At 48.2% G+C, this 25717-nt stretch overlaps 1 protein-coding gene across 3 annotated transcripts in view; it reads left to right on the plus strand.

Annotated features, from left to right (window-relative positions):
* NR5A2 (nuclear receptor subfamily 5 group A member 2) overlaps positions 1–25717 on the plus strand; it is a 125703-nt gene that overhangs the window by 59306 nt on the left and 40680 nt on the right. For 2 of the 3 annotated variants that reach the window (XM_068985625.1, XM_068985624.1), the window contains 2 exons: positions 16827–16946; positions 22423–22570. In XM_068985625.1, the coding sequence (XP_068841726.1) occupies positions 16827–16946; positions 22423–22570 (268 nt within the window). Of the gene's footprint in view, positions 1–16826; positions 16947–22422; positions 22901–25717 lie in introns of those variants that run through there. The other variant, XM_068985626.1, reaches the window with a different exon arrangement.

Raw genomic sequence — 25717 nt, forward strand, 5'->3', positions numbered from 1 at the left:
AGGAAGCTTCCGCAGTGGCTCGGGGTGGAATTAACTTCCCCCCGTCCTCTGCAACTGCAGTTTCCCACTTGTTCTTCTTTTCCAGCTGATCTGTCTGCATATTCCCACACCGCCACCGCCAGACTCAAAGCCACTGAGGGGCCCAGTGTAAGTGCAGTCACGGAGATCTCTGAAACTGGGGTGTCAGGCTCGAGCCCGTGAGGCTCTCCGCTTCTTTCCCCCGGGCGCGCTTACTTGTATGTCTGTCTCTGCGTCTTGTCCGCACCCCTGCTTTGTCACTCTGGAGGATCCTCCCACAAACCCGAGCAGAGTTTTGAACTCACTGCGTAGCAAGGTTCATTTGTCAGAAATTCACCCATGTTCATATGAAAATGCCATACTGATTTAAAGCAGGGGGTCTCAAACTTTTTTTAAAAAATGTTTTTTTTGGCTGTGACATGCAGTATGTGGGATCGAAGCTCCCTGACCAGGGATTGAATTTACCTCTTGCGTTAGAAGCACTGGGTTTTGACCATTGAACACCCCCGGGGAAGTCTGGTCCCAAAGGTCTCCACCGTTTTGATCACAGGACCCTTTGTGCTCTTGAAAATGACCGAGGACTCCAAGACCTTTAGTTCATGTGAGTCTTAACTCTCAATGTTAATGTCTTTGGAGTTAGAACTGAGAAACGGTTAAAGCACAAGAATTCACCAGCCCACATTCCACTTAGCAGGAGAGTGATGTCATCTCATCCTGGGGCCTCAGCACAGTCCTGAGAGGCAGAGGGTCAAAGGGCGAGTCTCATCCGAGCGCAAACAGGAAGACCTTCTGACCGCACTTGTAAGCCGGCGGTTTAGGGTATCCCTCCTGTGGGTATGTCCTCTCTCAAGGGAACTAAAGCATGATGCCAGCTGAACGCACTTCTCAAACCAGAATTTCCACATCAGCCAGTCATTCCCTGGAGACCCCAGGGAATGAAATCTTCCCAGCTGCAGTGCTTGTGAAGTCGCTGTTGTGGAGTCACAGGGCACGCAGTCCCCTGCCGTGGTCAGCCCCAGCCTCCCCAGCACACGCCCACTCACCTGGACCATGACCCCTGGTGAGGGGCGGCCGGGCACCACGATGCTCCCTTGCTGAGGTCGAGATCCTCTTGGTTTGTGCATCAGCTACAATTTTTGTCTGGTCGCCCCCAGGACAGGGAAGAAAGTGAGCGGAGGGACCCCATCCAGATGAAAGCTTGGACTTGGTGCTTTGGTTTTCATTTTGGGTTGAACTCTTGGGTGGTAGTAACGACTGATCTGAGGATACAGGACTGTGCCTGACTTTTGTAGAAAGACGCACAATGGAGTTCTCTAAACATGGCGAGCATTTACTGAGCCCAAGCCTTGCCCGAAATTCTAGGCATGTGCTAGCTTGGTGAACTCCCACCACAAGTTCAAAGTGTCAGCATTTATTAGAATCTGATGGGAGCTGAGGAGGTGCTAGGGGTAAGTCAGGAGCTTGGGATTAAATAGAGTACTTTTGTAAGATGGATCACCAACAAGGGCCTACTGTATAGCACAGGGAACTCTGCTCAATATTCTGTGATAACCCATGTGAGAAAAGAGTCTGATAAAGAATGAATATATGTGTGTGTGACTGAATCGCTTTGCTGTACGTCTGAAGCTAACACAACATTGTAAGTCAACTCTACTCCAATAAAATTGTTTAAAAAAGGAATTTGATGGACGCTGGAAGGCTCAGGAAGTTAAGTCTTTGCCCAGCCCTCCTCTGTGGGCCGCTGGTGGAATCTGGCTTTGCATCAGCCCTGACCGACTGCAAAGCTCTCACCCCTTGCCATCGGGTATATTTCCTTATACTGTATTCGTGGGCCCAAAACGTTGGTTTGTGAGTGTGTGTGTATTAGACTGTGTGCACACACATTCACACTTGGAGAGGGGTTGTCTGTTTCCTGGAAATCTGCAAAACTTTTTATTCAAGAGGTGGTGATTCCATCAGCACTGCCTCAGTCAGCCTGTTAGACGTGCTGCAGAGCCTGGTGAATCAGAGCCTGTGTCTTAAGAGCCCTGCTAACTAGGGGTCCCTTGGCGTTTGAGACACACAGGTGCTGCGTCTCCTGACCTCCAGAATGAGGATGACGTGAGGCCGCTAGGGGGGCTTCCTGCTTAGACATCCAGGAGCTTCAGTGAAAAAACGGAGCAAGGGGTGCTTCTTAGGAGAACCTGCTTTAAAAGCATGCATGTACGCTATCTTGTCCGTAATCTCAGACAACCTGGACGAATTCCTCAAGGCCTAGTCTGTGCAGAGGATGCACCGTAATTTCTCACGGTCATCTTTGAGGTCTGCCTGCAGTGTGCTTGATTAAAAGCCGGCAAAGACGGAAGGGCCCCCTTGAAGAATGTGGTTTGTGGTGGAGTCTAATTTGCACCACCGGGCAAAGGTCATGGAGAGGCGCTCGTTAATGCAGTCGGGCCGGGCCGAGATCCATCTCCATACTTCACCGTATTGATCTGGGCTCGTGGGCGTGCCCCTCCTTGAACTGATCAGCTCACGGGTTGTGTGGATGGCCAGCTTTCCGAGCTGAGGATCCTAGCAGGCCGAAAGGTGGATGGGCGAACACCCTCGTTTTTAGGTTTTCCATTGAGTGCCTAGGGACTCGTTTTTTATTTACTCAGAAAAAAAAAAAAAAAAAAGTAAGAGACGGGTTGCTTTTCTACTGTGAGGAGTTGTTTCTCTTCTGCAGTCTCTCTCAATCACGTGAGCCCAAAGGAGAGATTAGATGCGTTTGAATATAGACAGATGGTTTGCTTTCAATCATAATGTGGATGTTAACAAACACAGCTCGTTTCTTCATTAAATGATACCTGCTCAGCGTGGTCATTAGGACCCAGGCGTCACCCCATCGTGTTTCTTTTTGTCAAAAGTCACTGCCATCCCTGTGTTCCTGTCACCCTCTAATTGCTGGAGCACTGAGGAAGCGCTGGCTCGGTGGATCCAGCTCGTAAAACATTTATGTGACCTTTGTGTACGTCTTCCTGGAAGTAACGGGCCATGGGAATTCTAGAAGTGCAGTAGCAAACATTTCCTTTTTCTTCTGAGTGTAGATTCCAGATTCAAGCTGGACGGGAACACGCTCAGCACTCTGCTAAGCCTCAGACTTGGTTTCCAAGAGACTCGCCCCGCCCCCAGGCCCCCTTACACCATCCTCAGGGTGACAGCCCCCTGAGAAGTTCCCCTGTCACCCGTGAACCCCTCCTCGCCCCAGCCCAGCGCCGAGCTCAGCAAGCAGCAGTCAGCTTCTCCTAGACTCCATTTTGCTCATTTTCTAGCCAAATTTTGCTTTGGGAAAGAGAGTTAAGCCTGTATCTGAGGCAAGTAGACGGGTCAGATTTTTGTACACCTCATTCTTGGCTAGGGATTTCTGAAAGGGACGTCTGTGAAATACCACTTTGAAACGGGTTTTTGTGTTGAAGCTTCTTCACAGGCCAAGTCTCCTGTTCAGGCTTCTGTGAGATTCCCGTCTAAGGCACGTTCCCAACCCCACCTTTGTGAAAGCAGGCGGTCACCAGAAGGAACACTCTGCTCTGTGTTTCAATTTTTTATTTTAATTACTTTACAGCACCGTGTTGGTTTCTGCCATACATCACCACGAATCAGCCACAGGCCCCCACAGGTCCCCACTCTCTTAAACCCCCTTCCCCGTCCCTCCCCCGGAGGGTGGCGCACAGCGCTGGCTTCGCATTCCCTCTGTGCATGTGAGCCAAGTCGCGTCAGTCGTGTCCAGCTCTTTGGGACCCTATGGACTGTAGCCCCCCAGGCTCCTTTACCTGCATCGTACGGCGGGTTCCCACCGGCTCTCTGTTTTACGTATGGTAATGTACATGTTTCCATTACTGGAGTAAACACAGGCAGTGTCTCAGATCATCCCACCTTCTCCTCTCTCTGTGTCTGCATCTCCATTGCTGCCCTGTAGAAAGGTTCATCAGCACCAGCTTTCTAGATTCCAAGAGTGCATGCATGCTAAGCCACTTCAGTTCTGCCCGACTCTGCGACTCTGTGGACTGTAGCCCACCAGGCTCCTCTGCCCATGGGATTCTCCAGGCAAGAATCCTGGAGTGGGTTGCCATGCCGTCCTCCAGGGGATCTTCCCCACCCAGGGATGGAACCTGAATCTCTGTGTCTCCTGCACTGGCAGGCGGATTCTTTACCACTGCGTCGCCTGGGAAGCCCTCTAGACTCCATAGATATGTGCAAATAAACAATATTGGTCTTTCTCCTGCTGACTTGCTTCACTTTGTTTATTGGTGTTTGAGCTCCTTCTGAGCAGTTGAAAGAGCGAGGAGACCCCAGGGTGCTCCATCTGATCGTCCCGTCCCTTCTGCAGTTCAGACAGGGCTGAGTCGGGCCCCGGGGAGCTGGGATGGGGATGGGCCTGCCCACCGTGCGGCCTGACTGGGTCCTGTGTTGGTGAAGCTTCTGAGCCCTCTAGCCGAGGAGTGAGTTAGGATTGCTCGGTCTCTTCTAGGTTCTGAATCATAGTCGAGGAAAAATTGTTAAATTTTGTTTGCAGGGAAAAGTCCTAATTGGTCATAAAGACATGATGGGAAAAGTCCTGCATGTCACAGCTGGAAGGCCTATGCTTTCTATTAATAACTCGTGAGCAGTGGCCAACATCGCTAAGACAGGCCAAAGGAATGGGAAACGTGTTGTAAGGCCCGCCCTCCTGATCCAGGTGCAGAGAGCTCTTGATGCTGCTGCTAAAAATCTCACTTCTGTGAATATAATTCCAAATACCATTACTGTGCAGCTTCGTAGGATGTCTTCCCCTTTTAACTAAAAAAATGTTCGAAACCAGTGCGGATCCGACGTTGGGAAACAGTGTTTAAATGATGCTGATGTCCTTCATGGTTACTCTGGGCCCTTCAGGGGGCTGAGGAGTCCTGGGCCCTCCTCCCCCGCCGAGCTGCAGGACGGAGTTTCGTGGTGACTCAGCTTGCCTTCGGGTCCTCTGGGGCTGAGGCTGGACCACGCAGGGGCTACCGGGCCTTTCAGTGGTGGCCCCGCGGTACTGGGAAGCCGGTGCATCACTGCAAAGGTGCAGGCTGAGAGGTTTGAGGGAGGTGAGCCCCAGTGCTGCCCCGGGGACACAGCCCGGAAAGGTCGTCCCCACAGACAGCTGGCCGGGGCCACTCACTCTGTCCTGACCCAGGGGACACATCCTCTGAGGTCAGATGGGGGCTGCTAGGGGAAAGAGGTCAAATTAAGTTCTTATTTGCCTGAGTGTCTGAAGAGGAAAACACGGGTAACGGTTGGCATCGCCGTTCAGTCGCTCCCCCGTGCCCGACCCCTAACCGCAGCGAGCCAGACTCCCCTGTCCACTCGTCTCCCGGAGTTTGCTCCACTTCATGGCCGTGGAGTCGATGATGTCAGACCGTAATTTGTGGATTTTCAAAAACGTGAAGAGAGGACGCTCTTATTTTCCCCCTTGGCCCCTTTTTCCTCTTGGGTCTACTTTACCCAGAAGAACCACACCCTTATTTCCACTGGGGGCACAGGACAGACACCCCTTGGGATTAAGGAAATGCCAGGCCTTAGCTCTCCCTCCATTCAAGTTACCTTCATAGTCTTTCCATGGAAATAAGAAAGAACTCCTGTCTAGATTTTATGTCCAGATAAAAACTCCAGGCTTCTGTCATTGGGTGACTATGTTTTTGTATGTTTCCAAAGGACTTTTTTTTTTTTTTGCTTAAATCAGCCTTTTTTAACATCTGAAATAGAGAAATTATGTTACCTTTTAGTGTATTTCCCTGCAGGAAATAAATTGAGGCAATTTATAGTCTAAAAAATAATAAAAACTTTGAGAGAAAAAAAGACTCGCTTTTAAGTCCTGTATGAAGAAGGCTCAGTGACAGGGACCCCATTTCTGGCCCCCGAGTCAGCTTCTGTGAACCACAGCCCACCCGGACAGAGCCGCTCTGTAAAAATGAAGTCTTTGAACTAAAGGGCCCTTCCGGTGCTGGTCAAGTAAGCATTAACTAAGCAAAGCAAAAGTGATTTACCTCAAAATAATCATCCCACACTTTAGAGCTCACCCTTTGACTCCTGGAGTTTTGTTTTGTTTTTAACTGTTTATTTTGTATCGGGGCCTAGCTGATTAACAATGCTGTGTTAGTTTCAGGGGAACAGCAAGGGACTCAGCCAAGTCACTACATTTGTATCAATCTCCCCCGAACTCCCCTCCCACCCAGGCTGCCACATGACGCTGAGCAGAGTTCCCTGTGCCAGTCAGTAGGACCATGCGGCGCTGTGTCCATGTCCATCCCGGACTCCCTGAGCTCTCCCTGCCCCCCACCCCCCCATCCTTCCCCCTGGCAACCATAACTTCATTTAGGTCTGGGAGTCTGTGTGTTGCAAGTAAGTTCCTTTTAGATTCCACATATAAGGAGTGTCGGAATGTCTCTCCTTCCCTTGTCTGACTTGCTTCACTCAGCATGACCATCTCTAGGTCCATCCACATTGCTGCAAGTGACATTATTTCATTCTTTTTCATTTCTCAGTAATATTCAATGGAACTGAATACTCACTGTATGTACGTACCATGTCTTCTTTCTCCATCCCTCTGTCGACGGAAGTTTAGGTTTCTTCCATGTCCAGGCTGTTGTGAACAGTGCTGCAGATAACACTGCAGTGCGTGTGCCCTTTTGGGCCATGTTTTGCTGTGGATGTATGTCCAGGACTGGGGTGGCAGGACCCTATGGCAGCTCTATTTTTCGGTTTTTGAGGACCCTCCATACCATTCTCCATAGTGGCTGTACCAATTTACATTCCCACCAACAGTGTAGGAGGAATCTTAAGAAAGGCTACAAATGAACCTATCTACAAAACAGAAATAGAGTTACAGACGTAGACTCTTGAGGGTTATTTTAGTGGTTACCAGCGCTCTGACATATTTCTGGGCGTCTCTGAAGGCACAGGTTCACATACCTCAGCCCTGCCACCTTAAGAGGGGAGCTGAATCATGGGAAGGGAGCAGATCCTCCTGTCTCACTGGGGAACTGGGTGGAGGGATTCTCCCAGCAGCCTTTGTGCCCAGTGAATTCCCATCATGGTCCCCAGGGACCTCTCCTTTGCCTCTGCCTTAATTTCAATTGTATTTTTGGTGAGTGATATTTAGGCCACTTGGGTTCTTTCCTCCTTTCTTTGGCGAAAAGCCTGATTGAAGCAGCCAGCCAAAAAAGGACCCAAGGTCACTTTTTAGCTCTAAGAACTTTTTTTTTTCCTTCTGACTTTGAAACGCAGTCTACAGAGGGGAAGCTGCATCCCCAGACCTTAAGGGTGTTCACAGAGCTTGCATCTTTCTTCTCCACCTGGTGTCCCAAGAACTCCAGCAGGGAGTCCATTTCATGGGGCACAGGGCAGCCAAAACCTTCCCTCACTTATGCCTAAACCACTGTTGTCCAGACACTGCTTCCCCAGGATTCTCTGGCTGGTGTCATTATTGTCTTTAAGGCGGTGTCTGGGAAATGAAGATTACAATCTTAATCTTGTTGCCCTATTCTGAAAATGACCATCGAATTCACAGATGCCTTCCGGCCTTTCCAACCAGGCTTAAAGGGCTTTGTCCTCATGGCTGGACCATCCGCCTGGTCGGACATGTGAGAAACGTTACCCTAATTGTACAAGAGGAGACTTCTAAACGAGACAGGAAACAGGCAGTGGTCATAAATGAAACAATACCTGCTAGCAGAAAGCACTGGAAAATACTTCACGTTAATCGGCTTTAAAAGATTTCTCATTCATCAACGTTTCCCATCACCTGAAACTTTTCCTTCGTACTTCATTTAACACCTCTCATATTTAGGCTTCCTTTATTTCGTTAGATTGAGATTTACCTACTATTAGCCTGCAATGTGCCAGCCGCCCAGCTGGGCACACTTGTGTTTCATCTCATTTAACAAAAACAGTGGCTTGTGAGAACAGTTGAGGTTGAAGGAATCTGAATTCTTTGCCCAAAGTTACATGGTGAGGAACCCAGGAGCAAGGCAGGAACCCAGGGTTCCGAGCTTTAAAGCCCAAATGTTCCCTTCACAATGTCACATGGTCCTGAACCAGGCGATAAATGGGCTTCCCTTGTGGCTCAGCTGGTAAGGAATCTGCCTGCATTGTGGGAGACCTGGGTTCCATCCCTGGTTTGGGAAGATCCCCTGGAAATGGGGAAGGCTAACCCACTGCAGTATTCTGGCCTGGAGAATTCCATGGACAAAGTCCGTGGGGTTGCAGAGTCGGACACGACTGAGCGACTTTCACTTTGACTTTCCCTCCTTTTCCGGAGTGTCCCAGTTTATCTTTGGAAGTCAAGCCATCAGAAAGTCATGTTCTAGCATCAGATTGACACAGCTCCCCCTTGACGTCGCCAGCAGCTTTACCGGCAGCTTCACTGACTGAAGCCCAGTGCTGTCTGTGGCTGGGATGCTGTCCTTGGCTGGCTTGCATGCCATCGAGAGTCCTCCTGTGAAGACGCACACGAGACTTCTCTCGGGAGCCCAGCACTAGGGAAGCATGCCGGGCGGCGTGTGTCCGCAGTCCGAGTCAGGGTGCCGCTCGGGCAACAGGACCCCGCTGTGGCCCCTCCCTGCCCGGGACTGCCCTTGTGGAGCTGGTTTGGGGACCGACGCCGTCCTTGACTTCGACTTCTCCTCCCTCTATTTTCCCTTAGTCTCCACTTTTTCATTTCTGTCCTCGTCCGTCTTTTACTCTATTCACTTAGAAACTGCTTCAGAAGTTTTTAAGGTTGATGCATTTTATTTTATTGTTAATTTTGTTTTATTTTATATTGGGTAGAAGGAATGGCAACCCGCTCCAGTATTCTTGCCTGGAAAATCCCGTGGACAGAGGAGCCTGGTGTGCTGCAGTCCAGGGGGTCGCAAAGAGTCGGACGTGACTGAGCACAACAACACAGTTGATTTATAATTTTGTGTTAGTTTCAGGGGTGCAGAAAAATGCGTTCAGTTCAGTTCAGTGGCTCAGTCGTGTCCAACTCTTTGCGACCCCATGGACTGCAGCTCGCCAGGTCTAACTGTCCATCACCAACTCCTGGAGTTCACTCAGACTCTTGTCCATTGAGTTACCATTCTGTTTGAAAGAAATGGCTAGACTGTATTATGTTGTCTGTTGATGAATAGATCTCAAGTGATATTTCACGCTCACATACAGTATGCATCTTTTCCCTCCAAACCTCACATATGTCTCTCACTCACTACCTCGTACGTACACAAATAAAAAGGTGGCACTGAATATCTGGTGTTAGCACATCTTTCAATAAAAGAATATTCCCTGGCAGTCCAGTGGTTAAGACTGCACCGTCCAGTGCAGCGGCTGTGGGTTCAGTCCTGGGTTAGGGTGCTAAGATCGGGCATCCCTTGTGGCCAAAATCAAAGCACAGAACAGAAGAAATATTGTAACAAGTTCAATGAAGTCTTTAAAAATGTAATCTTTTAAAAAGATTACAAAGAAAAAAAAAGTATTGACTTCAGCATTCCTGAGAATTAATGTGTACCAGGAACCTGAATACTTTTGATAAATGAAGCAATTTCAGAAGCATCTGCCTTTGAAGTGAATTTTGTTTGTTTGTTTGTTTGGATGGAAAGTGTGCAGCAGAAGTCGCAGGATCCCTCATTTCCAAACCGAGGATTTGCTGAGCCTGTTCTGCTGGCTCGTGATGGCCGCAGGCGCCGCCTCTTGGATCCGGGGCTCAGGGTGGTCCCCTTAAGGGTTCTGGAGGCCTCGGGCCCTGATGCATCTCCTGCCCCTGGACTGAGACGTTCGAGATGTAGATCGAGGGCTGGTCTGCTGAACCTCCTACCTCCTTCCTCTGCTGACAGCTTGCGCATTCGTTTCCCAGCTCTTCCCCCCCAGCGTGTGGAGGTGGCCCACGTCCCCAGAGGTCGAGGCTGCCAGCTGTTGGGCAGCCACTCGACCCCTCAGTTCCTGGATGGCACGGCCAGTGGGCACACTCATCAGTGGTGCCCATTCCCCAAGCCCTGGTCAGGGAGGTCTGCTTTGGGAGAGATCCTCGGAGGGGAATCTAGGGAATGTGGAAGAGTCTTGTGTCTGAAGGAATAGCCTGACTGCAATAGATTGTTCTGGTGACTGTGTATGTGATGAACTGAGGGCTTCCCGGGTGGCTCAGACAGTAAAGAATCTGTCTGCAATACGGGAGACCCAGGTCCGATCCCTGGGTTGGAAAGATCTGGAGAAGGAAATGGCAACCCCGTGCCAGGATTCTTGCCTGGAAAATTCCAAGAAGAGAAGAGCCTGGCAGGCTGCAGTCCACAGGGCTGCAGAGAGTTGGACAGGACTCACCGACCAACACCTTTCATGTGATGAATTACTTGACAAAGAAGCCCGGGCACTCACCTGGGTCCTGATTTCCATGGAGCCTTGGTCGGGACCTCCATGGAAGGGACTTGAGGGGAATGGAAGCAAGAGGCAGATACCCCGCAGTCAAACCCTTCTGTCTCCTGCTTCCCTCTCCGGGAAGAGAGTTTCGATCCCAAGGGGAGAAAAAAAATCCTTTGTTGCTTTGCTGGAGAAACGTAGAAAGGGGCAGAAGAGCTGAGGCCCGGGGCTGAGAGTCGCCAGGTAAGCCCTTGTGCTGTGCGCCCGCGGCCACACGATCTAGCAGGCACACCCGAGAGACTTCAGTTGTCCTCCGGGAGAGGAGGAACTTCTGCTCGTAAATCTGTTGGGTTTTGCAACAATTGACAGGGGAGCCTGACTGGCTGTTACTGCTCTTGTACAACATTGTTGTTAGTGCCTGTTTAATCATTGTTAATGTGAAATCATTTTTTCTTGGACTTTGTAGCAGTTTATTATAGAGGTTGCAGATAACCGTCAGTGTTCTTTATAAAGACAGTAAAGGGGTCGAGTAGTTGTGTGTGTGTGTCTTGCCCAAAGCAGGTTCTCATTAAGAGTTGCTAAGTTGGTGCTGATTTGTTGGGGGGTTGATTTTCCTTTCCCTGCTTCTGAATATTTCTTTATAAATGTCATCATTGTCATGAATGGAAGTCCACCTTCTGCGATTTTTTTCTTTTGTCCTGAAATAATAGCTGGATGTTATTAATAATGATTCTGAAAAATCTTTTTTTAAAGATAATAAGTGGTTTATTATTGACTTAATATATATAATAATTTAAAGTCGCTCAGTCATGTCCAACTCGTCGTGACTCCATGGACTATACAGTCCATAGAATTCTCCAGGCCAGAATACTGGAGTGGGTAGCCTTTCCCTTCTCCAGCGGATCTTCCCAACCCAGGGATTGAACCCAGGTCTCCCGAATTGCAGGCGAATTCTTTACCAGCTGAGCCACCAAGAGAAGCCCAGTGTAAATAATAAGTGGTTTATTATTGACTTATATAGCAGAAAATAGGTTAAGACATGTTGCAGTCATCGTAATGAACTTTTTAACTTTTTATTTTGTACTGGAGTACAACAGTGTTGTGATAGTTTCAGGTGGACAGCGGAGCAACTCAACCCCACACACATGTACCCGTTCTTCCCCAGACTCCCCTCCCATCCAGGCTGCCACATGACACTGGGCAGAGTTCCCTGTGCCATGCAGTAGGCCCTTGTTGGTTGGTTATCCATTTTAAATATAGCAGTGTATACGTGTCATCTTTAGAATCGTCACACTACTTCTTAAATATTTTGTTCCTTAGAATCATCACACTACTTCTTAAATATTTTGTTCCGAGTTGTTTTAATAGAATCTACTGAGAAAAAAGAAGGCATACTATTAAATGATCCTACAACATTAAGACCTGCTTAAACACTGTTCTCCTAAGCTTCCCGAGCCCCTGGGAGTCCCCCCAAGAAAGAAGCAGGGTTGGGTTTGGGGGAGAATGGATACATGTGTGTGTATGGCTGAGCCCCTCCACAGCTCACCTGAAGCTATCACAGTATTGTTAAGCGGCTCTGCCCCAGTACAAACTAAAGAGTTTGAATTAAAAGAGAAAGAAGCAGGGTGAAGCGGCCCCAGCGCCTGGTACACATGGGGCTATAATAACAGACGGACCCTTCCCGTGCTTCTTGCAGTGTGACTTCCTTGAAGGCAGGGTGTGACCTGGTCACCTCCGTTTGTCCCCCTAGTCTCTAGTACGAGGCCTGGTACGCACCAGCTTTAATGATCAGAAATGGGAAATGGGTTTTCGTCTGCTTTCAGTTACCGACCCACGTCAGTTGAACGTTTTCCTAAAAATGCCTTTCTTGAAGCTGCTCCACAGTGACTCATGACGTTGATTTTCAAATAAAGGCCCCTGGGGGAGGGAACGTGGACTCACAGTTCCGTGGCCAGACGGTGAGAAGATAAAGGGGGAGGGGGCATCAGAGAGGCTCTGATAAGTTCCGTGTGGGCTTGAGAAAGATCCACACATTTTTCATCTTCTAATTGTTTGCCAGCCTCACGGCACTTATGAGAAAGCACAGGTTTCTAATGATTAACCTCCTGGCTTGTGGGGAGGGGTGCAGGCAACCCCGTGAGGCCTGCGCTCGTTCACACGCTCATCTATAATGTCAGCCTGAGTCGTTGCCCGCGGAGCAGCCAGGCTTCTGAGATAAGCCCTCCCTTTTATTACGGCTGATAACGCAGGATCGTGTGAAGTGGCATTGCCAGCTAGTGAGAGGCTCTGATGTGTCCTGGAAGTTACAGTCCGTTCGTCCACCCGAAAGTGTTAACAGCGTGAATACCCAGAGAACTGACTCGAAAGGAGGAGATAGCTTTTCTCCTTCCCACCCCCCCCCCCTCCACTGTATCACCTGTAAGCTTGCTTTCTAAAGAGAAGTTATCTTTAAATTGCCACCATCTCTTATCTGGAGATAAAGAAGGAGCTGGTCATCGTATTTGCCTTGTCCTTTCATTCAAAGAGCTGCGTACAAACTAGGACACGCAAAGCCCAGGGAAGTTGCATACTCACCAATTTCAAGATAGCGTAAAATATCATATAATCAATTATGGAAATACTGAAATGGGGTGTCAGCCTGGAAAGCCTCCTCAGAGAGCCTTAAAATAAGGGATCAGTTGCCTGAGAGGGGTGTTAAAATTACAATTAGTCAAGAAGTCTTTACCGAGCGTCAGCTGTGGGCCCAGACCCGCCAGCCCGCGTGTGGGGTCATCTGAGTGTTCGAGGGCCCTGCCCTCCACGAGCCCCTGAGTAGTGGCTCTGTCTGTTGTCAAGTGCCAGGGACACAGGCCGCAGGCAGGCACTTACGGGAGTGAAAGTACCTCCATCAGTCACATGTTCCTCCGTTTATCTCACGAGCATTTCTGCCGAGGCGGCGCAGGGACCCCCAAGAGCTGCTGCTTCCGGGCACCCCCGGGTAAAAAGCGGGGAGACAGGTAAACAAGCACAGCACTTGGTGGAATCAGAAGAAATGACAACATGAACAGCACAGAGTACAGAGCCGAAGATGAGTACTAGCATGAGAGATCGGCGTGCTCAGCTGCACTCGTTGTTGCAGCTCCCAAGCAAGCTGTGCTTCGTTGCTCAGTTATTTCTGACTCTTTGCAGCCCCATGGACTGTAGCCCTGCAGGCTCCTCTGTCCACGGGATTTTCCAGGCAAGAATACTGGAGTGGGTTGCCATTTCCTCCTCCAGGTCCAAAGAAGCTGAGGACCCAGGAAATAGATTTCCAAAGCCAGTCTGTCTCCTTCCTGCCTCTGGATGTGGGCAGGGGTGGACGTGAAGACAATCCCACGCCTTCTAGTGCAAGCTGTGCTCAGAGACCTGCCAGGTGGGTTTGCATCAGCTGCTGTCCCAGCCCAACCTGTACTCAGAGCACCCAAGGTTTCCTGTGAAGCAGGGTCCGAGCTTCTGCTCTCACGAGCCCACACACCAGTGTTGCTGAGCGTTCTCCCCGCAGAGAAGTCATTGCCACAAGTAGGGGCCTGCTTCTGCCTCGTTCACCATTACAGCCCAGACGTGACACTTACTCCCAACCAGCAAGTGGCTCTTCACATCTGTTTATTCAAGGAGTGCAAGCCTCTTGGCCAGAGCTGACTCACTGGCTCAGATCATTTCTGATGGAGATGTTTCTGGGTCTGTTTTCCTGATCACAACGTAGCCTCAATCTCTGCAGCTGCCTTTTTCCTTCTAAACAGGGTCAGTGTGGTCTTCCAGATGGGAGCCTCGTGTTTGACACTGTTTCTTCATTAATGTACTGTCTCACACTTTATTCACTCCATCCTCGTGACAAGAGCTATCTCGTGTATTTTTAGGTGAGAAGATAAGGGTGAGAGAACTAAGTGGCTTGGCCAAGCCCTTGGAGCTGGAAAGCACACAGTTGTGCCCGGAATCCTTGATTTAGTCTAAGTTCAGGGCTGGCTTGACCACATTCACCGTTTCCTAGACTCGTGGAAATAGTCAGTTCTTTGGAAGGACTGATGCTAAAGCTGAAACTCAAGTACTTTGGCCACCTCATGCGAAGAGTTGACTCATTGGAAAAGACTCTGATGCTGGGAGGGATTGGGGGCAGGAGGAGAAGGGGACGACCGAGGATGAGATGGCTGGATGGCATTACTGACTCGATGGACGTGAGTTTGGGTGAGCTCCAGGAGTTGGTGATGGACAGGGAGGCCTGGGGTGCTGTGATTCATGGGGTCGCAAAGAGTTGGACACGACTGAGCAACTGAACTGAACTGAAGCTTATATCATTGGATAAGACCCTAATGCTGGGAAGCTTTGAAGGCAGGAGGAGAAGAGGGCGACAGAGGAGGACGAGATGGTTGGATGGTATCACCAGCTCAATGGACATGAGTTTGCGCAAACTCCGGGAGTTTGTGAAGGACAGGGAGGCCTGGCATGCTGCAGTCCACGCGATTGCAAAGAGTCAGACAAGACTTAGAGAGTGAACAACAGCAAGCTCGTATCACTGCTAATGTGTGAGTGAAAACTCCCTAAGAATCCCCAACTATCCAAATCTCATTGAATACGCACTTAAAAATGAGTTTGTTAAAAGTGAGTTAAATTAATTTGAAAAAAAAAAATGGTTTAGAAAATTCTAGCACTTTTTTTAAAAATTGAGTATGGTTGATTTACAATGTTGTGTTTAGTTCCAGGTGTATAGCAAACTGATGCAATTACATACATTGATATATATTTTTTCAGATATTTTCTATTATAGGTTGTTAAAGATATTGAATATTGTTCTCTGTGTTGCACAGTAAAGCCTTGTTGCTTATTTATTCTATATGTGGTGGTTTAGTTGCTAAGTCGTGTCCGACTCTTGCAACTCCATGGACAGAGGAGCCAGGCAAGAATACTGGAGTGGCTTGTCATTTTCTTCTCCAGGGGTTCTTTCGAACCCGGGTCTCCTGCATTGCAGGCAGATTCTTTACCAACTGAGCTATGAGGGAAGCCCATTCTCTATGTAGTCGTGTGTAAATTAATCCCAAACCCCTCATTTATTCCTCCACCCCTCCCATTTTAGCTGTTACCCCACATCTAAGTGTCAGGTGTCTATGTAAAAGCATGATGTATCGACATTCAGGCCCAATCAGATCTTTGGCTGGTTACAGTTGCAAAATGAAGAGAAGCTGTTACAAATAGTCCTGGCAATGGATCCGTGTGCCCTCCACGTCTGACGGTGGATGTGTGACTCGTGCCTGAATAGGTGTGTGAAGAATGCGGTCCCCTGGGAGGGGGGTAGCGTCGTGTGGCTGCAGCCCTCACTGGGACTCCGCCCTCTGCACTTCACTCCCCACTGCTGGCGTGGGAGGGAGGTGCTGTTCTCGGCCCGTGTTTCAGATGCCGAAACTGAAGTGGAGGTAGTTTGTGGGAGGATTGGCCAAATCTTAAAGCAAGTGCAGGGAGCATCAGGACTGGGCTTGGTGATTGTTCCAGTCAAGGTCTAGCGTAATGTGGACTAGCTGAGACTGAGGACAATGGCCCTGGGCCTCTAAATTCAAAAGTCACTTGAACTGTTGTGCTGATTGCTTTTCATATAAATCCTCACGGTTTGGCAGCTTGCTAGTGTGTGTGTGTGTGTGTGTGCTCGGCCACTCACTTGTGGCCGACTCTCTGAGGCCCCAGGGACTGGGGCCCAGCAGGCTCCTCTGTCCATGGAATTCTCCAGGCAAGAATCCTGGAGTGGGTTGCCATTCCCTTCTCTAGGGGATCTTCCTCGCCCAGGGATCAAACCTGCCCTGTAGCAGATTCTTTACCACTGAGCCACCTGGCAATTCCTGACTTGCTAATATCCATACACTGTTTCAGCTTGGGCCCAGTGTGTTAGCCTCTGGACAGGTATGCAAGCCTGGGCTGTGTGAGTCATTCTTCTTCTTTCCTTTCGTATCTTATTCTTATTTTGGCTGTGCTGGGTCCTCACTATGATGTGCAGGCTTTCTCCCCGAGGCATATGGATCTTTGTTTCTGGATCAGGGACACCCAACTTGCCTGCATTGGAAGGCAGAGTCTTAACCGCTGGACTGCCAGGGAAGTCCCTATCCGGGGTCATTCTAGTGGGGTCCGCTGAGGACTGTCTGAGGCGCCTGTCCCTCCCACGAGCAAACGCTAATAGATGTACTCGTGACAAGTAGACCCATCTGATGGAGTACCTTTTCCTAGCAGCTCATTGATTACAGATACTTTGCTTAAGTATTTCTCTGTGGCCTGAAATGTATTTGTCCAAGTGCAAAGAATGACTTTCAGGAGGGAGGGTGTGAATTCATCTGGTGACCGTTGGTGGTTTTCCAGGCTAATATAGTAGGTTCTCTTGTGGGGTGGAAAAAAAACATGCAAAATAAAAAATAGTAGTGAGTTACAGAGTCATTTTTTTTCCATTTCTTTTACAGGTGGATGACCAAATGAAGCTGCTTCAGAACTGCTGGAGTGAGCTCTTAATTCTCGACCACATTTACCGACAAGTGGTTCACGGAAAGGAGGGCTCCATCTTCCTGGTTACTGGGCAACAAGTGAGTGTAGACGCCAGAAGGAAAAAAGAAGTGTCTTTTTATTAAGCGTGTGCAGGATGGCAGGGATTCAACTAGGTCAGAAGCTCTTTTTCACTTTGAAAGGGATATATATTGGCTGCATATAATTTAGAGACGCTGACTTGGGGCGCCCCTGTTCCTGCTCGGATGGTTACAGTGAAACTTGTCCCAGACTGCCCACCCCTGCCGGCCTGCTGGGGTTGCAAGTGGTGCTTTGAAGGGTGAAAACAATTGCTGAGTCAGGATTAATGGTTGGTACCTTGGGTTTCTTCCCCAAGCTTCTGCATGAATCTATCACACTTGTTTGTTAGCTATTAAAAAAAAAACAACAACACTTGGAAATGATGAAATCTTGGTATTTTGGAGTCATGTTGGTGGAAGAGACTGATTCAGATACTGTGTGTCGATCATCTGTATCTTTGGCCTAAGGGCAAGCAAGTGAGGAAAGGCAGTGTTCATTTTCAAGAGTCAGTCACTGTTTCCCCCCGCTCCACCTTTATTTTTTTCTTCTTTTTAATTGGTGTGTAACTGCTTTACACTCCTGTGCTAGCTTCTTCTGTATAGGGAAGTGAGTCCGCTGTGTGTGCGTATCCATCCCCCCTCGTAGGTGCCTCCCCCACCCCGCCACGGGGCCGGCCCACCCCTCTCAGTCGTCTGGGGGCGCCGAGCTGAGCCCCCTGAGTTCTGCAGCCGCTCCCCACTAGCCATCTGTTTTGCACAGGTGGGTGTGTGCGTGTCAGTCCTACTCGTTCGGCTCGTCCCCCTCTCCCCTAGCCAGTCATTATCGAAAAGGAAGATGGAAACAGGAAGTCGCCGTGAGCTCCTGCTCCTTTATGAATGGGTATTTGTTTGGTCCACAAGTATCCTGCAGGGTCCCTCGGTCACTGTCCTGTGGCTTTGCATATATTAGTGACCAAAACAGCAAAGTACTCAAACGATAAAGGGGCTTAACGCTTTAGCAGGAGGAGCTGACAGTAATCAATAATCCTAATAAATGTGAAAAGTCAAAGTGCTATTGAGTTAAAAGAAAAAAGGGGACTGCCGTGTAAGGGGATCGGCGTCCTTCCCTGGTGTGCTGCTGTGTGACCCGTGGGTTGCAGTGTTAACGGGACAGGTTGGCTGAGCCTTATTCAGAAGGTGAGATTTGAGCAAAGCCTTGAGGGAAGAAAGACACCTGGCCTTCTGGACACCTGGGAGGAGAGAAAGTCTGCCTAGTGAACCTGATTCCAGGTTTACCGGGTTCTGGCCTGTCCCTCCTGGTTCTTGAACTCCGTTTTCTGTTCTCTGTGGGTTATTAAAATGGATGGGAGGGATGCAGAGACCCGATTAGTCCGGGAGGCTGTTCCAGACATGTATTGAAGGTTGCTGCAGGCCTCAGGACTCAGGCACTGTGATCTTTTACATCCAACCATAAATGTTTATGTGCTGTGAAAGCCCAGCAGTGCATATTTGAAAGTGAAAGGCTGTTTCCACATCATTTGCTGAATTATAGATAAATCACATGTTCCTAATCAAGTTAAAGGCAAGCACTGTCTCAGAGTTTTTGCAGATCGGATCAGCCACCATCACTCCTGGCCCCTGCTTCCTGCACGGCTCCTGAGAAAAAGGCTTTCTAGAATCAAGCCTCAGTGGGCTTGACTTCCTGATGTTTTGAATTTCCGTTGAGCATTTCCAGCCTGTGACCCGGGTCTTTGGAAGAAGTGTACCCATTTTCACAGCCTCATCACAGCCTGCCTCCCAGCCCCCTCCCTCCCGGGCCCCACGGGAGCTCCATTAGAAGAACAAGACTCAGCCCACAAATTAATTTGATTTTGTCCTTCCGAGTTCCAGAAATCAAATGGGTTTGTGCCGTTCTTTCTCAGAGCACTTCCATTCCTGCTCTTAGAAATGCTCCTCATTTCACGTTTCATTTTGCGCTAAGTGCTGACCCTGGGTAAAGGCAATTACCATGTAAAAAGTAGAGAAAGTGCCCTCTTCCTCCGATTTTCCAAACCAAGAATGGTCAAGGAGTGGATGGCGTTTCTCGTGTTCAGGATCAATTATTGCTGCTTCGTGTTTTGCCATCACAAGGGAACTTCTTACTTAACCCTGAAGTTAGCTATTTTAATGCTGTCTTTTCTTCTGGCTTCTCTAAGGGTACACTAAATAACCTTTTTAAGCCAAAAGGAAAAAAGTGACTGTCAGTAACGTTAAGCATCGCCAAGTCAATTCTATACATCAGTATTTAGCATCTTGTCACTGTGATAAGAATCCATTTCTTTTCAGTATTTTTAAACCACATGCACACAAAACATATGGCTGAAAGTGCATATATGAAATAGCAACCGAGGATTTTGAAGTGATGCTGCTTTTAGTGTTTACATGTTGTCGCTAATGAACAGCCGCTGTTACATTTTCCTATGGGAAGGGCCTGCTGGCACCTTTTTCATTATCTTCTGTTATTGCGTGTCGTATTAAAAAGACAGGCATCTTCCAGCATACAAGTCATCAAAAATTTCAGCTATCAGAACGGAAAGCAATTTAGCTAAAACTGTTGCTCCCTTTATGATGAGCGAAATTTATCCAAAGGGGACATCCACTTATAGTATTTCTTCAATATCTCCCTTGAATTTAATGGCACAAAGATTCAGGCTAAGGGAGTAATAAATTAATTTTACTAAGTACATAAAAGACAAGGCCAGCTGCTCCTGCGGTGAGCGCAAACTCCACATTCGACAATGAAAATATAATTATGTTTGTAATAAAATGTAAAGAAGTTCCAGATCTGAGCGCTGTTTCAGGAATGAATCACTGCTCCTCCTTCAGAGCCGTGTGATTTGATAAATTACCCTTGAAGGAGAGGTTATCAGAGCCCCCACTCGATGAGCACATTTGAGCTCGCGCATTAGCCTGTATATAAATATATAGCGATAACGTTGCTGGTGTGCCAATTGATTTCCCGAAGTCCACCTCACTACAGAGTCGCGTGAAACCATTTCAGTTCCTTTCTCTTAGAATGTGTTTAATGTTTCCAAGTATGAAATTCTGACAGTTGAACTTATTTCATACCTATCTGATCTATATACACCTCCCAAGTTTTAACTTACCCATCTCTTTAAAAAATGAATTTAGAGCCTTTCAGTTACAATGTACTTCATTTGCAACTATGAAGTTTTAGTCTTGTACCTTTCAGTTCAGTTCAGTTGGTCAGTCGTGTCCAACTCTTTTGCGACCCCGTGAACAGCAGCACGCCAGGCCTCCCTGTCCATCACCAACTCCCAGAGTCCACCCAAACCCATGTCCATTGAGTTGGTGATGCCATCCAACCATCTCATCCTCTGTCATCCCCTTCTCCTCCTGCCTTCAATCTTTCCCGGCATGATGAGTCAAATGAGTCAGCTCTTCGCATCAGGTGGCCAAAGTATTGGAGTTTCAGCTTCAAAATCAGTCCTTGCAATGAACACCCAGGACTGATCTCCTTTGTAAGTTACTGCCTACCTATTAGAACCGCACACACAGCAGAACTGAATTAACCCCATCTTAATAATAGAAAAGAATCATGTGTTTAGCCCGTCGGTCGTGTCTGTGTCTTTACAGCCCTGTGGACTGCAGCCCACCAGCCTCCTCTGCCCATGGATTTCCCAGACAAGACTACTGGAGCGGGCCGCCATTCCCATGTCCAGTAGCAGCGTCTGTGGCCACTTTAGCACACTTGCCAGGTGCAGGGCTGACTAGTGACTTTTTTTACTGTGTTACGTGCATTCTGAGCTGTAGTGACGATGCTTTCAGCTGGTGATTCCAAGTTGGTAATGTCCCAGCTGTTCTCGTTTCTTAATGGTGGTGGGCGTGGGTGGCCCCTTGCTGGTGTCCAGCGGAACGCCTCACTGAGAGGAGGGCGCGAAAGGACGGGGCCTTCCCGAGACTTCCGCAGGCCCCGCCCTCCCCCCTGCCCTGCCCCGGGCCCCCACCTCTGACCCTGGCTGCCACTCCCTGCTGTGCCTCCCTTTGTCCCTGTAGGGTTTATATTCTCCTCATTAGGAGGGGTAGGTAGGCCCTGTACAGTCCCCGAGGGGTTTGGAGCTGAGCCACCCCGGTTAAGTAAGAAGAACGTCCTTGGAGCTGGAAGTTCTCCTGGCGGGCCCTGGTCCCGTGAAGGGTGGGGCATGCCTGGGCGTGCGCGGCGGGTGACCCTGCAGTGGCCGTGGCATCCTTCCGCTGGGCCCCTGCCTCCGGCTCAGGCTTCAGGCCGCCTGTGTGCTGGCCCTCCCTTTCACACGGTCCGAGACAGAAGTCACAGGAGCACTTAGAGCAGCTGACGTGTGAAGTTAGGGGGAGAGGCGGGCACCTGGCCCAGGCGAGGAGGACGGTGTGGTGGGATGCGGGGCCTCCCGAGGACACGCATTGACTGGGGCTTTTTCATGCACAGTTGACTCTCTGTAAACTGATTGACACCTTTGGGGGCGTCGTCTTTCCACTGACTCATAATTTTTCCTCTCGAAAAAAGGTTTCTGTGCACCCAGTATTCTCTAGTTAAAGCTGAAAATTCAACTCATCATATTTACACACACACACACAAAATCCATTCTGCCTTATTTTTAATTGCAAATTCTCCTCGAGGGACTCGTTCTCCTGCTTAGGAGGCAGCCCTGTGCCTTCTCCTAGAGAAGCAAGCGCAGTCAATTATGGTAATGAAACGCCAATAAATATAAAAATTTAATGCAGTCTGCTCCGGGTGAGTGGCAGATGAGGACTTGCCTCCCAGACAAATTTGCTGCTGCTGCAAATATTAAATGCACCTAGAAGAATATCTGGTTGCCTGAGAGCCCACCAGTGAAGAAAAGGATGGGGGCGGCAGGTACCAACTGGGCTCTGCCATTATGCCGTAATTGCAGCAGCAAAGCCGGTTCTGCCATTGACAGCCACCCCAACATCTTAACTTGCTATTGTAGGTCAAACTTTTGGTGTCCTTGCGAATAGTCTGAGATGGATGCCTCTGCTGCTCCTTTTTTTTTTTTTCTTTTAACAGAGAAGAAAATAAGCCTTTTTTGTTTTCAAATCAAGAAATTATTCTTCTCATAAAGAAGATCGTTGTGTCTTTAGAGAGTGATGTGTTAATAATCGCGTTAGGGTAGCTAGTTGTTGTAGCTTTTTAGGAGGCAGACTCTTTGAGATCCCATGGACTGTAGCCCACCAGGCTCTTCCATCCATGGGATTCTCCAGGCAAGAATACTGGAGTGGGTTGCCATTTCCTCCTCTGGGGGATCTTCCCGACCCAGGAATTGAACCTGTGTTTCCCAAGTCTCCTGCAGTGGCAGGCAGATTCTTTACTGCTAAACCACCTGGGAAGCCCCATGTATATGTGTATATATGTGTGTTTATATATGTGTGTTTAAAGTCTCAATAAGTAGTAAATGTACCAGACTCGCCAGTTCCGCACCTGCAGTTTTTCCTACTAACACGCCGTGGTTCTGTGTTACAGGTAGACTATTCCGTCATAGCCTCACAGGCGGGGGCCACGCTCAACAACCTCATGAGCCATGCACAGGAATTGGTGGCAAAGCTTCGTTCTCTACAGTTTGATCAACGAGAGTTCGTGTGTCTGAAGTTCTTGGTGCTCTTTAGTTTAGGTAAGGAATCCTTTCCTCATCCAAGTGACTAAATGATCCCAACCTTTGAGTGCCTTGAAGTCCATCCATGGTTTTTTTTTTTGCAAAAGAGAAGAACTTTCTTTTCTAATCATGACATCTTCCAGCTTGATCATGTTTTCCTGTGTGGTCCTGGCTGAGTTGTAGCTCCGTAGTGGGTGGACTGGGGCGTGGAGGAGTCATGACTGATGGCCGTAACAAGTGGCTGACCCTGATAGAAAGCTGTGGCAGAGGGCCAGGAAGGACACGTGGGGCCACATTGGGGCCGCCTTATCTGCTGTTGCTTCAGCTTGCAAGCTACTGCTGTTTTTGTTCTTATAAAATATGGAGAGTAATAAAAAACTTGATTCTTAAATCTCTATCAGAATTAACTAGAGTATGTACATAACGGAACGCACACTGTGCAGGCATAAAAGATGACGGTTGTCAAGGGGAAAGGATGCTTCTTTCGGAAAGCTTTGGAGAAGAAAGATAACTAAGCAAGACAGATTAGCTAAATCAAGGTTCCCAGTGAGTCAGCTGAGAAAAATCACCACTGCTTGGAATAAAAAAAGGATTAAGGAGATGGATTTTTATTGACTTCAAAGGAACAGATTTTTCTGCCTGTCCCATACTTGATTTCTGTATTTTGTTGGCTTAATAAAGCCAACTTAAATAAACTTTTTGCCAAGTGCATTTATTACTTATTGGCAGACAGCTGAGGGAGGCAACTTCCCTTGAATGAAAAAAATGCAGAAATCAGATTTACCAACATATGTTTTTTCTTTAGTCTTCAGTTATAAGATAGTTGTGAATTCATATGCTAAGAAATAAAACAATAAAACACACTGCAAAGTAAAACAGATGTGTCTACGCTCCAAATTTGGTACTTTTTTTTTAAATTCTTCTTGACAACACAGCACAACTGTTGCTAATAAAGGCATAGTTTGAAGTAATAGAACCAGAGTTAATTTTTCACATGTAGTCAACGTTTAAAAGAAAAGGGACATTTTCATATTTTGGAAAATGTGATAAATATAGCAAAAAGAAATGTTACTGAAAATTTGAAAAGACACCAGAACTTCATAGATGCAGTGTTCAAAGGTTTACATGCCAGCCCTGGGACCTGTGTGGTTTCTATATTAACCACAAGAAATAGGAGAGTTCTGTTCAACCAAGTCTCTGTCTTTTACCCAAGAGCTTTTCTTTTTTTTTTTTAATGGAAAGGAGCATGTCGCACAGGCCTGTTTGCTGTCATTTCACAAATTATTCTGCTTTATCGCAAGATCTTAGTCTTCTCAACTCACGCATTTGATCAGTAATTAAATGAAAAATGTGGTAATGTGTGTGTAAGAAATCTTACAGCATCTCAGTGATAAAATATTTAAAGAGAGTCATCTCACTTCAATGGTATTTTAAATTAGTTGAAGAACTGTGTGACATTTGAAGATGCAGAGATTAACCATCAGCCATGTTTCGTTTTCATCGCTTTTATCTTTCCTTCCTTCATCATTTTTTCAAAATTATTATTTTCTCTGCCAAATCCTATGGATGGGTGGTCAGGGGCGTGGGCCGGGGGGAGGGAGGGGCAGTTCTGAAGTGCTCGAAACACTCGAACTTCACAGGTTTTCCTCCTGAACAGTTGAGCCGTGTGTTTACCAGAACCGCACTCTCTGTTTTAGTGAGTCTGTTAACCGTTTCAGGATCCTGAGCATCAGGGAATACCCAGTTGAATGTCCCTTAAAACTATGCTTGTTTGTGGCTTAAGGAAGAAAGGAAAGCGTGGCTTTCTGGTTAGATGTAAATCAAGTCTGGCCAAGGGTTCATTTTTAAAGAATCACAAATAGTTTCGGGGCATAAAGTCCAAGTAGTTTCCAATCTGTGAATGGAAAACTTTAGTCCCCCGTAGAAACAATAAATAATCAGTCTTTGGAAGGGATGTGGTAATTCACCATCGGGCACCCATGACAGCTGCCAAAGCCTGTTGTACTCAGGACGGATGTGAAATCAGATCAGGGCCTCCCCCGAAAGCTGACCGTGTGCCCCTGAGTCTGAAACCTGCAGTGTTCCTATCCCAGGTTTATTCATGTATTGCTGTGTTCAATATCCCTTGAGATATTCCTATCTCAAGGCTCCAGCCTTGAGCCTCTGGGATCCTGGGGACGGCTGGGCCTTCATGTGGACTCAGCTGAGGTCAGGGGCTGCATGGACTGAAAGGTGAGGTGGGCTTTCCAGGTGGATGTGGTGAGACTAGGTGTGAGCCTCCTAAGACACAGGATGCCACGCCATGCAAAACGCGGGAGGCAGGAGGGCAGATGAACTGGGGACCGGCAGGGGACCGGCAGGGGATGTGGCCGGAGAGGCAGGCGAGAGGCACTGCCTGAGCTGAGCACTTCCTGTCCCAGCCATGGGGATGCAGTGGAGACCAAAACTGGGGGCCACAGTCTTCATCCTGCAGAAAGTCCGGGTGCTTTTTAAAGGGGTGGAGGCGTGTCACTGAAGGGGATTTGCCCTCCCTGTAGCGACGTGGAAAGTGGACTAGAAACTGTATTCAGTGGATTTGATGCGCCTTGAAGACAGGAGTGAGATGGGTGTGGATGTGTCACAGGGCACAGAGCTCAGGATGTGAGGAGGAGAGGAGTGCAGAGGAGGGGCTGGGATGCGTCTCGGGGTTCTGGGCTCCTCACACAGAAGAGGAGATTCTACAGGAGCATCCCTGACTTGAGTTCAGCCAGTTGTGTCCGAGTCTTTGTGACCCCGTGGACTGACCCCATGGAGTCCGCCAGGCTCCTCTGTCCATGGGATTCTCCAGGCAAGACTGCTAGAGTAAGTTACCATGCCCTCCTCCAGGGGATCTTCCTGACCCAGGGATCAAAGCTGGGTCTCCTGCATTGCAGGCAGATTCTTTGCTGTCTGAGCCACCAGGGAGGCAACTAGACTTCTCCTAAAAGTTGTCCAACACTGAAGCTGCGTCCTGATTTCTTGAAAAGCTAATGCCAGAACTAAAGTAAAAGTTGCAGCTGACCCCAATTCTTCCAATCTGCTACCTGAATTTTTCCCCTTCAGTTTGTGTCCATAAGCAGATATCAGTTGATTAAGCTGGTTTAGAAAAAGAAAAAGTGAAAAAATGCCCTGTCTTCCCAAATATCT

This window comes from Capricornis sumatraensis, chromosome 14 (genome assembly GCF_032405125.1).
Source record: "Capricornis sumatraensis isolate serow.1 chromosome 14, serow.2, whole genome shotgun sequence".
NCBI classification, from domain to species: Eukaryota; Metazoa; Chordata; class Mammalia; order Artiodactyla; family Bovidae; genus Capricornis; species Capricornis sumatraensis.